At 44.2% G+C, this 16061-nt stretch overlaps 2 protein-coding genes and 1 long non-coding RNA gene across 3 annotated transcripts in view; 2 read left to right on the forward strand and 1 right to left on the reverse strand.

Moving 5' to 3' along the window:
- The window catches only part of LOC308149545 (group XIIB secretory phospholipase A2-like protein), a 4113-nt gene extending 2919 nt beyond the window's left edge, over positions 1–1194 (reverse strand). Inside the window, exon 1 of the mRNA XM_080522404.1 lies at positions 660–1194. Within this exon, the coding sequence (XP_080378530.1) occupies positions 660–921 (262 nt within the window). The 5' untranslated portion in view covers positions 922–1194. The remainder of the gene's footprint in view (positions 1–659) is intronic.
- A 3310-nt stretch (positions 1195–4504) lies between these two features.
- On the forward strand, positions 4505–5727 carry LOC308149546. Its single transcript, XR_013937254.1, has 3 exons — positions 4505–4681; positions 4818–4935; positions 5268–5727. It is a non-coding gene; the product is annotated as an uncharacterized lncRNA (long non-coding RNA).
- Positions 5728–7256: 1529 nt separating this feature from the next.
- LOC308149823 (uncharacterized protein) lies at positions 7257–13638 on the forward strand (the record flags this gene model as incomplete). Its single annotated transcript, XM_080522709.1, has 5 exons — positions 7257–7394; positions 7601–9644; positions 10072–10173; positions 10412–10465; positions 13610–13638. 5 exons carry the CDS (start codon positions 7257–7259, stop codon positions 13636–13638), a joined length of 2367 nt encoding a protein of 788 aa, XP_080378835.1.
- Positions 13639–16061: the final 2423 nt, after the last annotated feature.

Raw genomic sequence — 16061 nt, forward strand, 5'->3', positions numbered from 1 at the left:
GAGGAAAGTTCTAGAATGAGCTAACACAACTAACTCTTGAGGAAAGTTCTGGAATGAGCTAACCCAACTAACTCTCTCCTACTGTCTCTCCTACTACTGTTCTATGGTGTTCTTGGGTTTAGGAGTTTTGACAGATTTGACAGTTGTATACAGTATGTCTAGAATACTGTATGTAGATATTAGATTTCAGTGTAGACCGGTAGAGGCTGGTGGAGGTAGAAATAGAAGGACGGGGTCATTATATCGCCTAGAAGGGAATGAGGAATGATATCAAACATGTTTGATACGTGTTTGATGTTTGATACTGTTCCTAATTACGTTCCATGCCTTATAATGAGTCCGTCCTCTGATTTCTGCCTCCACCGGCCTCCCCTGCTGTAGACAGTGAGACATAAATTAGACATAAATGTAACTATCATTACATCCAAAACATCCAGACCATTTCTACTCAAATCTTATACTGTACTACAATCTATCTGTCTATTTCAACACAGTCAAAGTTCCAATATTCATAAACATATGCCACATAAACATAAACCATAACAACATTAGTAACATACATTTGTGTTCTTTGTTATGTAAAGATGATGTAAACGGTGTATACTATTATGAATACACCAATAAAAATGTGCTAAAAACTAAAAAACAAAACAACCTACCATATCGACAGCGGTATTGACAAACTCCATCACGTCCCCCCATGAGCTCCAGCATGGAGTCAAAGTATCCGTTGACGGCCTCGAAGCTTCCCCGGAGGGAATCGAGCCCCCAGTCTCCGTCTTCCCCCTGGGCCTGTGAGGGGTCGGCCTCTGAGGCCTGGCTGGGGGCCGGTGGGGGGTCCTCAGGGTCCTGGGAGAGGGTCCCCTGGATGGAGCTTAGGCCCAGGAGCAGGAGGAGGATGAGGGGGGTCCTGTGTGGCATGGTGTGGGTTAGAGGAGAGCTAAAGGGATGTAGGGACACAGCAGTCTGGATCTTCAGAGTTCAGTTGAGGGGAATGAGAGAAGCACAAAACACACAGACTCTTTCTCTATCTCTCTGTCTCTCTCGTTTGCTTGCTCTCTCTCTCTTTCACTCTCTGTCTCTCTCTACCTACCTATCTACCTCTCTCTTTCTGTGTTTCTTTCTCTCACTCTCTCTCTCTCTCTCAGTCTCAATGTATCTACCTCTGTCTCTCTCTCTGTCTCTCTCTCTCTCTCTGTGGCGTAGCAGATTGACCTGGACTTCGTGCCGTATCAGGACAGTCTCCAATGTGGAGGAGCAAAGGTCAGCTCACTATCTTTGTTTTTATTTATTTAATTGTTTCATTTAGAAAGGATATGGCGAACAGGGTGTGTCATCAACTGATTGGACAGAATTATTGATTCAATTTAATTTGATTGGCTTAATTTAAGACCTCATTATATAGAATATAAGATCAATATCATATAATCAATAGACTGAGGATGATCCTGTCAGGATAAATTATGATCACATTTATTGTCTGTTCAGCAATAAAAAAATATGCTTTGATGAAGTTTAGTTGTAGTTTCCTGACCTGCCATGCATTTCCAACTATAACAGCTATATGGCGTATGTTATGTATGAAGCTGGTCCTTCACTGCCTGGGGAACTTAGGGGTGGATCAGAGGATCTGTGGAAGGAACAGTGACCTCTGGCCTGCCACAGGGGGGCGCTCTCAGGAGGTGCTGTAGAAGTTAGGTCTCGAACAGAGAAAAATAGTCACTCTCAACAGGAATCAAGTCTCATACAGTGTGTGTGTGTGTGTGTGTGTGTGTGTGTGTGTGTGTGTGTGTGTGTGTGTGTGTGTGTGTGTGTGTGTGTGTGTGTGTGTGTGTGTGTGTGTGTGTGTGTGTGAATAATAATGTGACTCACTGTCCTCACAGCTCCGCCCATTGACTCACTTTCGTTTGATGATAGATGTTATCTATATATATTAATATCCAACCTAAATGAAGATAGTATGAAGGACACAAGAATCATATATAATTTGATTATCTTCAGTGGCCTTCCCGGTCACCAGATCTGAATCTACAACACCTTTGGGATGTGGTAGACTTCTTTTTATCATTGAATGTCATTCAGTCACGGTCGGTCAGTCAGTCAGTCAGTCACTGTCAGTGAAGCGTTGTTTGTTTGTCCGAGTTTTCAAAGGGGGCGTGGCTTTTATTCTGAAATCTGAATTTAAAGTGGGCGGCGACGTGGTACGGAAGTTGGTGAGGAAAAACATCACGCCGTGACGTTTTACGCCGTGACGTAGGTGCTAGCTAGCAATGAACCACATTCACATCGCGAGTGAAAACAGCTGTGGAAAAGTTGAAAACTCCTTTATCGGAGAGCATTCTACTGTATTTAAAACTGCTCAGGTACTTTTTTTATAACGTGTGCCTCTGACCTTTGTTTTTGCGTAAATACTGAGGCATCTTTGCATCTAACTGCATCAGTTACTGAGGAAAATGGCATTCTCTAACCTCTTCTCAAGTCTCCCTGACACGAAGCCCCTGGAGTCTTTTTTGACAGAGAGGTAAGCTCGCTTTCTCCGATAAAATGTCTTACGAGTGCTAACTATTTCTCTTCTTTCGAGCCTTTAAAAGGAGACACGTTTGTCAACTTTAATGTGTAACGTTACTAGTGTCAAGTGACAGTGTTGGCACCTCAACTGGAATAACGTTGTATCATTGCGTGACTTTCTGTTTTCGAAAGGCAGACCGAGAAAGATGACCAGTCCAGGGGGAAACCGTTGCAGGGTGGTCCACAGAAAGACAACAGAAAAAGGAAAAAAACAAACCAGCAGGTAAACTTATTGATCATTCTCGGATGATTCAGCGCATTCCTGTATCTTCATTTGACTCTATCACCTTTCCTCCACGGCTGTGTGTGTGAACTGTGAACTGCCCTGCACTACATAACTCTAGGTAATAGATACTTTCAAGTGTAAGATGGCCAAATAAACGTCTGTGTGTGTGTCTGTGTTTCTTTTTCCCACAGAAGCTACCTGACCACCAGACCAAGAAAGCCAAACTCCACGAAGCCCCCCGACCTTACTCAGACTTTGACTCAGAGGCCAGAGATTACCATAGGGTGAAGATTGACTATGACCAACCCAGCCTCGACTTCAGTAAAGAACTGGACCTCTACCGTCTAAAGGAGGGAGAACGACACTCAGGTCATTCTACAGAGGAGAAGCTGGAGAGAGACAAATCTAGGGCAGGAGTCGCCAGGGGTGGGTTTTATATGGACGCGCACACACACACACACACCCACACACACATACATACTGTCTCCCGGCTATACTGACCTCATACGTCCCAGCCTTTGAGAACCTCATGGATTAGGAGCTCAGGAATCCAAAGCTGCTGTTTCTCCCATTCTTTGCACGTGGACAGTATCCCATGCATTGCCTATACCACCACCTCTACGCTCTCTTGTGGGACCACCCATAGGTGTGTCTTCCCACCTTCCCATTGTGGGTGTAGTTGTTTCGCTGCTCTGTCTTTAGCCTGACCCAATCCCAGACCTGCTAACGAGCCGAGTAGACTGAGTAGTTAGACTGGCGCACCTGTCCAGTCATTCATTGTACCAGTGTCGTTAGGTGGTTGATTTCTCCCATGGAGGGTAGAGTCAAGAGATTTCAGATTTTTTGATTTCACTTAGCAAGCCAGTGATGCTAGCATCTCTCTTAGCTGCCCAGGGAGTTGTCCCGGAGTTCCTTAGCAGAGGCTCCACACGGGTCAAGTCAATGAGGTAAGCTGTCGTTTGCCTTAAGTACCTGCACCCACCGTTCCAGCCATCCCCTCATGGCCGATGTGCCCGTCTCCGTTACCGAGCTCGGGGTCAATACCAGGATTTCTGTTTTATTGTCGTCGTCGATATGTGACTTTAAATTATTATCTGACAGATGTGCAGGTGTGCCGATATCTTTGGCTATGACTGTATTTCAACATTAATTAATCCTTCAGTAAGTTTCTTGTTAGTTACATTTGATGTAATTTCATTCATTGCATTTGTGTTAGTTACAAGAATCTGAATCTGATCATATGCCATTGGTTATATCTGATCACTTAGTAGGATATTTAAGCCATATCATTTAGACATGGATCATATATGGACGCCTGCCACTTCGGGACCATAACCCCCCAGATTGCGTTGCAGCTCGGGCCATATTTTCACAGTACACACAGGACAGTACACACACACACACACACACACACAGTTTTAACTATTACTACAGTCATGCTGTTGGTGTGTAACATTCTTATTTCATCTCACTCTTTCTTTTCCCACAGATCCTGACCAGAGAAAGGATGTCCAAGATAAGAGTGCAAACAACAACAACAACAACAAGAAGAAAAAGAAAAAGAAAGGACAACAGCATCGACAACAGACGAAATGGGAACCAAGACAACAGAGACAGGAGGGCGGCAACTGGGGCGGAAACTACAGCAAGAGAGGTGGTGGGCACCATGTTGATGGTAACCACACACAAGATAGGGGCAGAGGTCGTGGACAGTGGACCAATAGGGACAGAGGAGGTGACAGTAGAAGTGTAGAGTGGGCCAATAGGGGTGGAGGTGGAGAGTTGGCCAATAGGAGCAGAGGTGGTGCTAGTCGAGGTGGACAGTGGACAGGGTCCCGGAGAGGTGGTGGACAGCAGTCCCATGGCAGAGACAGGCCATCCATGAAGGTATTTTACAATATTACACAATGCAAATTGGGGGTGGGTGGGCAGTTGTTGTGGTGTGTGTGTGTGTGTGTGTGTGTGGGGGGGGGGGGGGGTGGTGGACAGGTTTTTTTGTGATGTTTCCCTCCATGTCTTCCAGGCCATACTGGAGCCCAGAAAACCCCTAATGACCCAGGCGTTCATGGAGCAGAACGTCCTGGAGGTCGATGGAAGGCTGGTCTGTAAACATTTCCTCAAGGGCAGGTGCATCAAGGCAAGTTTTGACTGCTGGAAAATATGCTTTTCAACAAACAATTGAAATAATCCTTGACATTAGACCCACTTTACCCATTATGGACACAGTAGCCATTAGATTATGTATACCTGTACATATTATGTAGATAATTATTGTATATAGTTAATTTGTATAGCACATTTCATACAACAGGGGCAATTCAAAGTGCATACATACATACATAGTTTACATACATTATAAAAAAATACAGTTAGATTAAAGTATGTGTCACAAATTAATTTCAATATGTGTCAATTTATGCGTCACTAATTTGCTTGAGATCCTGATTGCTTGTTCTGTGTTCCTCCCAGGGAGATGACTGTCAGCTGGAACACACTATGGATGTCCACTTCAAAGAAGTTTGTAAGTTCTACGTCCAGGGATTCTGCACCAAAAGAGAGAGCTGCCCCTACATGCACAATATCCTTTTAAACAGATCAAAACTGACGATATGTGATTTACATATGACATTATATCACACAATAGTCTAGTTACCAGACACTTCCAAATGCGCAAATGGTCTGGTTGACCATTGTGTCAAACTTGGGCTTCAAACAGGGCACATTGCCATTGGCTTTACTTCAATTATCAGCGAAGAATCAGCTGGGTTGGTCCCCCCCTATGAATGCAAGTAAACAAATCATTTGTCACCAAGATTTCCTGTCAGAAACATCTCATGTTCCCTGGGGTGGTCCAGTGGTCTAGCACCGCGGTCTACAGTGCACACATACTGTATGCCCATGTCGGCATGGGTTCGAATCTGGCCCATGCCCTGCTGAAATGCCCCCTCTCCTTACTTTCCTGTCTGTCTTCACTATATCTGTCCAATAAATGAAAAATATGAGTGGGACTGCCCATAATAAAAACTTTAAAAAAACATCTCATAATGGGTAGAGGCAAAGATCTCTCCCAAGACCTTTGCAACAACATTGTTGAGCAGCATAGCAATGGCACTGTTTACTGACACATTTCTCAACTCCTAAATGTTCCTATAAGCACCATTGGGGCCATTTCCACTGTATTTGTCCTTTTAAACAGATCTAAATGTGATTCACTGTACATATGACATGTTACACACATCCACATTCGTGTACTGCAGGGGAGGCTGGTGGAGGGAATAAGCAATGGTATCAAAATAATTCTGCCCCCACTATTGGGAAGTGTAGCCTGATGTGAAGAATGGTATCAAACACACCTTTGATACCATTCCTCATTCCATTCAATGCATTACCATGAGCCCGTCTTCCTACGTTCTACCAGCCTCTCCTCTTGTACTGTGAACTATAACCACCAGTGAATTCTTTGACGTAGTAGCCACATACTTTCCCTTGCAAGTTCTACCACACTTCAAAGTGTTTACTAAAAGAGAGCTGCAAGTTCTCCCACGCACCTCTCACTGAGCTGACCAAACAGCTGCTGGATGCGGTGAGTATTGGTCCTTCAATGAAGTGCATTCACTTACATAGGCTACTACATAGACTATCATGTTGTTCAGACCATAGAAATATGATGCGCATATAAATATATAATATATGTTTATACAACGGGTGGTTTGGAATTCCCATTGTTACAGCCTATCCTACAAATGATAGGCTTAAATAACATACACATGGCCACGTTATCAAAAATAAGATTTGGTTTTGGAAGATAAGGAATTTCCTTTAGCGACATTGATGGAATAACAACCCCTGATTTACATGTCAGGTCTAAATAAGTAAATGAAGGACAGAACAGCAGGATGGCAACCTCTGAGGCCTTGCATTGCCTAATGTGCTGGAGGATTTATTGTAGATTTCTCCCCATTCAGGCATTGGCAACAAGCACAGCCAGGGTCACAGAAGAGACCGGCTCAGAGGAGACTGTTAACCCAGAGACCGGCTCAGAGGAGACTGTTAACCCAGAGACACCAACGCCTGTCATTGATATATTCCTGAATCCTAACAGGTAGAAACACACACATACACACACACAAGCAAGCATGAGCATGCGCATACACACACACACACACACACACACACACAGTGTGTGAGACTTGATTCCTGTTGAGAGTAACTATATCTTTCTGTTCTAGACCTAACTTCTACAACAGCTCCTCTGAGCCGCATGCCGTGGAGGAGAGCGCTCCCCTGTGGCAGACCAGGGAATCACCTGACGTCACTGCTCCTACAGACTCCACTCAGTCCTCTGATCCTCCCTCAAGTTCCCCAGGTGTTGAGGAACCAGTTTCCTACTCAGTTGAGGCAGTGCTTGGATCCCATAAGCCCTTGTACAAACCCTTCTACAGGTTATTTTCAGCTGCCATTGATGAGACCCCCAAACCCCACCCACCTACAAAGACCCAACCTGATCCCCGGGACTCACGTCAGTGCCCTGACCCCCCAACAGACGATCAAGTCACCACGGGAGAAGTTCCCTATTCAGTTGAGGCTGTCCTTAGGTCCTGTAAGCCTTTGAATAAACCGTTCAACCTGTTTTCAGCCCCCATCAGTGATATTTCCACTCCCCCTCTTGTGATACAGACCCAACCAGGCCCCCCCAGTGCTCCAATCGTTCCCTCGGAATCCTGTAGATACCCTGGCCGACTGCCGCGAGCTGTAGATAGTGAGGGCAAAGCTCCCTATTCTGTTGAGTGTGTTCTTGGGGCCCAGAAGAGCTTCAGTAAACCCTTCAGCAGCCTATTTTCAGCTCCCATTCGAGTGGCCCAACCATGTGCCCCTAGGACCCCATCCAGTCCCCCAGATTCAGGCCAGTCTGTTGATCCCCCGAGCTCTGCAGACTCCAAGGGGAAAGTTCGCTATTCTGTTGGAGCTGTCCTTGCGCCCCAGAAGAGCTTCAATAAACCATTCAGGAGCCTCTTTTCAGCCACGATTGGCCAGAGCTCCACTCCCAACCCACCTACACAGAGCCAACCAGCTGTTGATGACACCTCGACCCCTCCTTTACAGAGCCGACCAGCTGCCCTAGCAAGCTCTGCAAATTGCAAGGGGAAGGTTCCCTGTTCTGTGGAGCCGGTCCTGAAAAAACCCTTCAGTAGCCTCTTTTCAGCCCCCATTGGAGAGGCCCAACCACTTCCTCCTAGATCCCTATCCGGTCCCCCAGATTCAGTTCAGTCTGTTGATCCTTTGAGCTCTGCAGATAGCAAGGGAAAAGTTCCCTGTTCTGTGGAGGCTGTCCTGAAAAAACCCTTCAGCAGTCTCTTTTCAGCCCCCATTGGTGAGACCCAACCATGTCCTCCTAGTCCCCCAGACATAGTTCAGTCCCCTGACCCATCACCATCAGCTGATCAAGGCTACAAAAGGAAAGCAGATTCAGTCAAACCACTGAGGAAACCCTCACACAGCTCTTCTCCAGCTCCTGCTAGTGAGCCCTCCACTCCCCACCCACCTACAAAGACCCAACCTGATCCCCGGGACTCACGTCAGTGCCCTGACCCCCCAACAGACGATCAAGTCACCACGGGAGAAGTTCCCTATGCAGTTGAGGCTGTCCTTAGGTCCTGTAAGCCTTTGAATAAACCCTTCAACCTGTTTTCAGCCCCCATCAGCGATATTTCCACTCCCCCTCTTGTGATACAGACCCAACCAGGCCCCCCCAGTGCTCCAATCGTTCCCTCGGAATCCTCTAGATACCCTGGCCGACTGCCGCGAGCTGTAGATAGTGAGGGCAAAGCTTCCTATTCTGTTGAGTGTGTTCTTGGGGCCCAGAAGAGCTTCAGTAAATCCTTCAGCAGCCTCTTTTCAGCTCCCCTTCGAGTGGCCCAACCATGTGCCCCTAGGACCCCATCCAGTCCCCCAGATTCAGGCCAGTCTGTTGATCCCCCGAGCTCTGCCGACTCCAAGGGGAAAGTTCGCTATTCTGTTGGAGCTGTCCTTGCGCCCCAGAAGAGCTTCAATAAACCATTCAGGAGCCTCTTTTCAGCCACGATTGGCCAGAGCTCCACTCCCAACCCACCTACACAGAGCCAACCAGCTGTTGATGACACCTCGACCCCTCCTTTACAGAGCCGACCAGCTGCCCTAGCAAGCTCTGCAAATTGCAAGGGGAAGGTTCCCTGTTCTGTGGAGCCGGTCCTGAAAAAACCCTTCAGTAGCCTCTTTTCAGCCCCCATTGGAGAGGCCCAACCACTTCCTCCTAGATCCCTATCCGGTCCCCCAGATTCAGTTCAGTCTGTTGATCCTTTGAGCTCTGCAGATAGCAAGGGAAAAGTTCCCTGTTCTGTGGAGGCTGTCCTGAAAAAACCCTTCAGCAGTCTCTTTTCAGAGCCCCTCACACCCCATCCACCCACACAGTCCCAGCCAGACCCCCCTTGTGGTTCCTTCAGTCCCACATGCTCCATTCATTCCCATGAGTCTTCTCCAGAGGCTCCAGACTGCGAGGATGACCACATTCCCAATTCAGCTAAGCTTTCAAAAACAATCTTTCGTGGGCTATTTTCCAGCTCCATCGCCCAGACCTCCACTCCTACACAGAGGTCCCCGGAATGTCCTCCAAGCCCTACAGCAAGCAAGGAGAACAGTACTTCTCTGGTTGATGGTCTGTTTGAGTCCCAGAAACCAGTGGAGAAACCTTTCTGTAGCCTCTTTGCTGGTCCCATCGACCAGACCTCCACTCAGAACTCTCCTACTCAGACCCATCCAAACTCCCCCAGTGCTCGGGCACAGCAGGTGGTTCCAGACCCTACTCCTCACAGTGGTAAGGACCTGCAATAGGCATGTTTTACATGTTGTTTGTTTGTTTTTACCCTCATATTTCTCCCTTTATTAATTTACACTATCATAAAATGCAATAGGGATATTTCAATCAGTTACATACTACATGCATAGGGATGTCCCAAATACATGGCATATTTCACATTCATTTTGAATGACATATGATCTTCACATATCACCTTGTTTACACATTGTTATGCCATAATGCTATATGCATATTTAACCTCCGTTTCTACATGATAAATGCTTTAGTGGAATGTGTGGGACAGCCTCTGACGTCATTGAAGTTGCCATTTAAAATGGTTAAAGTTAGGATTAGGGTTTAGGGTAGGGTCTTCCCAAGGATCCCACTTGGTATCTACCATGTTAACATGCATCACTCTCCTGACTGTACTGTCTCCACCCACCAGAGCCAACCTCCAGGTCCATTCTGAGCACCCTGTTCCTGCGCCTGAGTCCATTTCGCCAGGAGGGGGAGCTAGAAGACAGTGATGGATACTCTATCGACACAGGTACAGTCATATGACGTACCTGTGGCTAAAACTAGGCTACTTTTCTTATTTACAGAGCTTCATGATAGCATTGTGGGGGTTTTTGGTGGGGGTTTATTTTTCAAAAACCTGCTCATTGTGTGTTCTAAATCGTCTCACTATGAGCTTTTATTTCTAATTGAAATATACTGCATTCTAGACATTGTCCCATCCTGTTGGTGTGTATCAGACCTAAATTGTGCTTGTTGCTCTTCAGCAGGTGATGATGAGGGAATCACCAGAGGATCAATCAACACAGAACGAGAAAGGCAGAGTGAAGAAGAAGAAGAAGAGGAGGAGGAGGAGGAGGAGGAAGCAGAAGAAGAGGAGGAGGAAAAAGAAGAAGAAGAAGAGGAGGAGGAGGAGGAGGAGGAAGAAGAAGAGACAACAATAAATTAAGAAGAGACTGGAAAAAGAGGGGGATGAGTCAGAAGAGTGTTTAAGAAGAGGATGGTGAAGAGAGGGGTGAAATGGAGGTGGAGGAATTTGACCTTGATGAGGTGATTATTAAAAATTCCCATGAGGAAATTGTTTATTACAAGTGTAATTACTGTTAGGGCTTTCACACCGGCAGTTCCGAACGCCGGTTCGCGTTCGCGTTCGGAAACCTCCGAACGTTGGCGCTGTCTGGCGAACGAGCCCGCGTTCATACCAGTGTATCGTTCGCCAGACAGCCCCAACGTTCGGACCTAGTACTACACCTAGTATGTTTTGGGGGATTTGGATCCTCAGTCTTGCCAATAAAGCTTTGTTTCTTTAATGTTTGAGGTTGCTGTGATCCGATTATGATTTTCTCCTAACTCTGACTAGAGGTCATACACTGAAGTGTACAACAACCAAGGTCATTTTTATGCTCAAGTCATTGGTTGCATTTCTTTCAGGTGTGGTTTTTAAAATCAATAATAATGAAGATATAAAAGTGAAACTTTTCTTTTATGTATGAATGGTGAATGTTATGGCTTCAAAACAACTATTTATACAACGGTTAGAAATGAAAGAGCAGGCCGTGACTAACATAAAACTTAATTTCAATTCAGTGCGTCCCCAGCAAATAGAAAATGTGGCCATCAATACAACCAACATGCAGTATACGCCGTAAGTAAATACATTATTATTATTAATAAACCTTTATTTATGAAGGATGTCCCACTGAGACCACGGTCTCTTTGCAGGGGAGCCCTGCTTACAACATGAACAAAAAAAAGTACATTCAAAATTACAAACAAGTGCAGTATTTGAACAGCTTTCGGTCTTGGTAACGAAATATACAGCAATGGTCCTCTGTTCAGTTGGTAGAGCATGGTGCTGATAATACGATGGTTGTGGGTTTGATTCCTGTATGTCATATCCCGTATACAGAAAAATGTATGCAATCACTGCAAAGTCTGTAAGTCTGGATAAAAGCGTCAGCTAAATGGCATATATTATAGTGAATTACATAAGTCATACAGTACACTTAATGACCAAACTATTGAAAATAACAGCTCTATATGCATGTTATGAATAGAATCAACCGAATATAATTAGAATAGAAAAACAAATAGTATTCACAGTATATGTAGATCTGAAGTAGGCCTACATCAGTGGGGGTAGACATTAGAGGACGGACTCATTGTAAATGCATGGAACGGAATGAGGAATGTATCATACACGTTTGAAACCATTCCTCATTCCGTTCCTGCATTACAATGAGCCGTCCTCTGATTTCTACCTCCACCAGCCATCCACTGGCCTACTTATGCAAATCAATGACAACAACATAGATAAACTAAAATTGACATAAGATCTATCTATGTGAAATATGCAAAGCTTAAATTGTAATATTTGATTAAAAGCCACATTATGTCTCATGCCCTAATCAGTCTGAGAATCATTCATGTCAACAAGTATCATACACGTAGAAAAAAAGGTTCTTCATTTGTCCCCATTGGGGAACCCTTTAAAGAACCATTTTGGGTTCGATTTAGAACCTTCTGTGAAAAGGGTTCTATGTGGAACCTAAAAAGGGTCTACATATAACACAAAAGCGTTCCTCCATGGAATTAAAAAAAAAGCCTTTTTTCTAAGAATGTACCTCTTTTCCACCCATGCGTCTGGTGCATCTCGTCTGGTGCTGGTGTTCTGCCAATCTACACTGCCTTGTAAAAAAAATGCTACGGTAGTGTGAAACCTAACCCTAACCATGCGTGCGCATGTGCAGAACCACTAGGTAGTAGTCTCGCATGTGAAGAAAATATCTCGCACATCTGGATCGGTAGCATAAATTGGCAGAACATCGGTTCGCAATTGGTTCAACTTGCGAATCTTCTAAGAACCGGTTTGCTGTTCCACAGACTAGAGAGCCACGTCATTACATCACTGTATACGACTGTGCTGCTCATCGCTATGGACGGTGGTTCCGTTCAAGAAGAAAAGTAATTACATAACACGTTTTGATTACTATTAACACTAAACGTAAGATGTTAATATTAGCCTTTGTTGTAAGCTAGCTCTCTAGGTCTATATAGCTAGCTACCTAGCATCGACTATGCTGGTATCGATTTGTCGTTGGTCATGATAATCCCGCCCCCAGCCTCTGACGTACAGTAAGTGGTTCTTGGTTCTAGACCAGCCAAGTGTTGGTGCCACTGTGGAACCAGTTTTCACGCCCAAGAGCCGGTTCTTTTGCTGTCGAAACGCAAAGCACTGGTTTGATATTAGGCACTGGCTCCGAATCAGCCTTCGAATTGCCTTGGTGGAAGAGGGATAAGAGTGATTAACTGAAGGGGAGGCTGATGGAGGTAGACATTGGAGGACGGGCTCATTGTAATGCATGGAATGAAATAAGGAATGATATCAAAACAATTCTTCCTCCACTATTGAGAAGTTTAATAGAGCCTGACATGAATGTATGTCCACTTCAATCATTATCTTAAGGTTGCTTCGTTGTGTAATCAACTAAAAGACATGAATTTGCCTTGGTAACACGCATTGAATACCCCTTAAAGATCCTACATTCTATTTGTCTGCTCCTATCTTTCATTTGTTATACTCAGTCCCATTGAGCGCCTTTTTGGCTTCCACTTTTTAATTGGTTATATAATCAGACACTGTAGGAATATATGCCTTGCTAGTAGGGTTGCTGTTATTCTCCCCCTCAGGGCTGTTTGCTTCAGTTTCAGACTCCCCCTTCACCCTGCCTCTAACTCTCATACGCCTTGATCTTCGCTTCCAACATTAGCTACATCCTGTTCATTGGTTTCAACACTACCGACATACTGTTTCTCTTTCGGTTCCCCTCCCTCTCCCTCACTGCTGCCAGGTAGGCAGATGTTGTTGTCCGCCGCCTTGCTATCACCAAGGAGTGATGTTAGCTGAGCCGGGGTGTCGCCTTCCTCTGTGCACTGCCCCGATTCGTTTCCCTCCCCTTCCTCCATAGGCCGCTTTCTCTTGAAGCACCCCATCTGAGGGTGAAGGTAAACAAAACAATGGAAACAACTAAAGGGGCAGTACACTCAAAATGTCAAGGTTGGTTAAATGTCTTTGAGGCATCAGAAGTGGGGACTTGTAGTGGGGAGAAGACCTAGGTTCCTCCCCTTACATATTCTCCTCCAATGCTTTTTGAGGACGAAGTGACTGGAGGGTGGAGGAGGGGACGTAAGGAGTCGTGTTCCTAACAATTCAGAAAAGGGTTTGGTTACTGACCTTGAACATGCACAAGGTGATGAAGATCAGGAGGAGGAGCCCTCCCCCAACTCCTGTCCCGATGATCAGTTGCTGGTTTGGATGGATGATGAACTCAGCCTCAACCGCAATCTGTAGGAACCCATGGAATGGAATGGAATAATATAATTGTTATTATAGACATTCTCAACAGCAATCTGTAGAGACATGATATTTTTTAAACTGTCACGAGTAGCGATAGAATATAAGAATATACATTAATAAATCATTATCAAGTAGGTCAGTCTTAAAAGATTCTTCTTATTTATTTTTGAATCCTTTCATTTGATACTTGATACTATACTTTTGATTTTCAAAAACGGAATTACCTTTGCCTTGTGGAAACTTGTGGAGTCATGTTTATCCTGCCAAAAAAAACAAACACATAAAACACATTCAACTTGAATGGATGCTTTTATAGATCCACATTGAAGATCTTGATTAGATTTATTTATTGCGCTTTAAAAACAAGTTGAAGATCTTGAAGGTTTTGTTGCTACAGCAACCGTACCCCTGGGTTACTTCTCTGGACGTAATGTTGTTTGTCGTAGCTGAGTTGTACAAAGTTGTTGAATTTCACTTTGGCTCTATCCCCGGTGAATCTTTTGACCAGTGATATGCTCTATGGAAAAAAATTAAGATATGATATCACCATATTTAATATGATATAGTTAATACAGTTCAGATGGGCCATACTGTCAGGTGACATCACATTACGGCCTATTTAAGTAGTCAGTCTACACATTGTTTTTGTTCCCACCACCACACCCAGCCTCCGCCTGCTTTGGTGTTGCTCTGTCTGTATATATTAGGGGTTGCTAGAGCTTAATTCTATATTCAATAAATGGTTAAGCTAAGGTGTGAGGGCTCGTGACTGAAATAACTTTATTAGCAACTAGTTGTGCTCTTGTTTTGTGTGAAAATGCATCAGCATGGATCTTTTCTTGATAGGTTAATGTTAATGTTAATGTTAATGTTAATGTTAATTTTATTTATATTTATAATGCGCCCCCCATCCAACTTTTACATCGGCCCGGGGCGCAGCCTCATATAGGTATATAGGTAAATATAGGTGTAGGGATATCGATGGGTCATACTAGAAAAAGTATTTTTTAGTAAATGGCACCTTTAATACTGACCTTTGCGTGTTGTTCGAAATCACTGAAGGCGGCTTTTCCAGACAGACTGAATTGAACAGTCGAATACTTGTCCAAAGTGAAGCTGTCACACTCAATAGACTTGCACTGTTTTTCCGGAGAGCAGTACTGCAACACAGCCGGCGGCAAATTTAGAAATGTTCACATTCATTTGCAGTGGAATTATTAGGCTACTTTATTTGAGAGATTACAATAATGCCAAGCTTGACATATTGATGGGTATATGATTTTCAACCACTCAGTTAGGTTTGCAAAAACTTACCTCTGATGTTGTATTTGTTATGAGTTCACATTGAGTTCGGTTCTTGAGAGAAGGAAAAAATGTTTTAACATGCATTATCTGCTTGTGAAAGTAAATATTGGCAGTAAAATGATTAGGCTTAGATGATTTTAAGTTGTGTTAACAGTTTTACCTCTTGGACTGATATTTCAAAGTCCTTTATTTCGAATTTGTGCTCGAGCTCAGTAGGCAAAGTGAAGGTGACTCTGATAGGGACAGCCCTAGAACCCAAATTCTTCACCTGGAAATAGTGTAAGACAATCAACCAATTAGTAAATCTAATTGTATTTCTATAGCGCATTTCATGAGGGCATTTGCAACAGCACACCGAACCAACACAGACTTGGGCCTTGACCCACAAATGATCAAACAAGGGCATTGGTCATCATGTTTGTAATCACATAGCGCTGTATTCCTGTGACTAAAGTCAGTTGCAGAGGCAGAGTTGATTGATTGGTTTACCTGGTACACATTCACCAGTGTTTTGGGTGCAGTATCCTCCTCAGTGAACTGTATGTAAGTGATGGAGTCTTCATCAAGGCTAAAAAATAAATTGTGATAGTCATCTTGACCTTATTACAAATGTGTACTATGTTCAGCATGTTAATATAATGTCATTAATACAGTAATTACGGTGTTAGGGCGACTTAATGCAAGGTGTGATTAGATAATGATCTCTCACTACTGTAGGAGTTTCAGGCTAATTTCTATGGTTCTAGGATTGTCATTTC

Source organism: Nansenia antarctica (assembly GCF_963989245.1).
Source record: "Nansenia antarctica genome assembly, chromosome: 2".
Lineage (NCBI taxonomy): Eukaryota > Metazoa > Chordata > Actinopteri > Argentiniformes > Microstomatidae > Nansenia > Nansenia antarctica.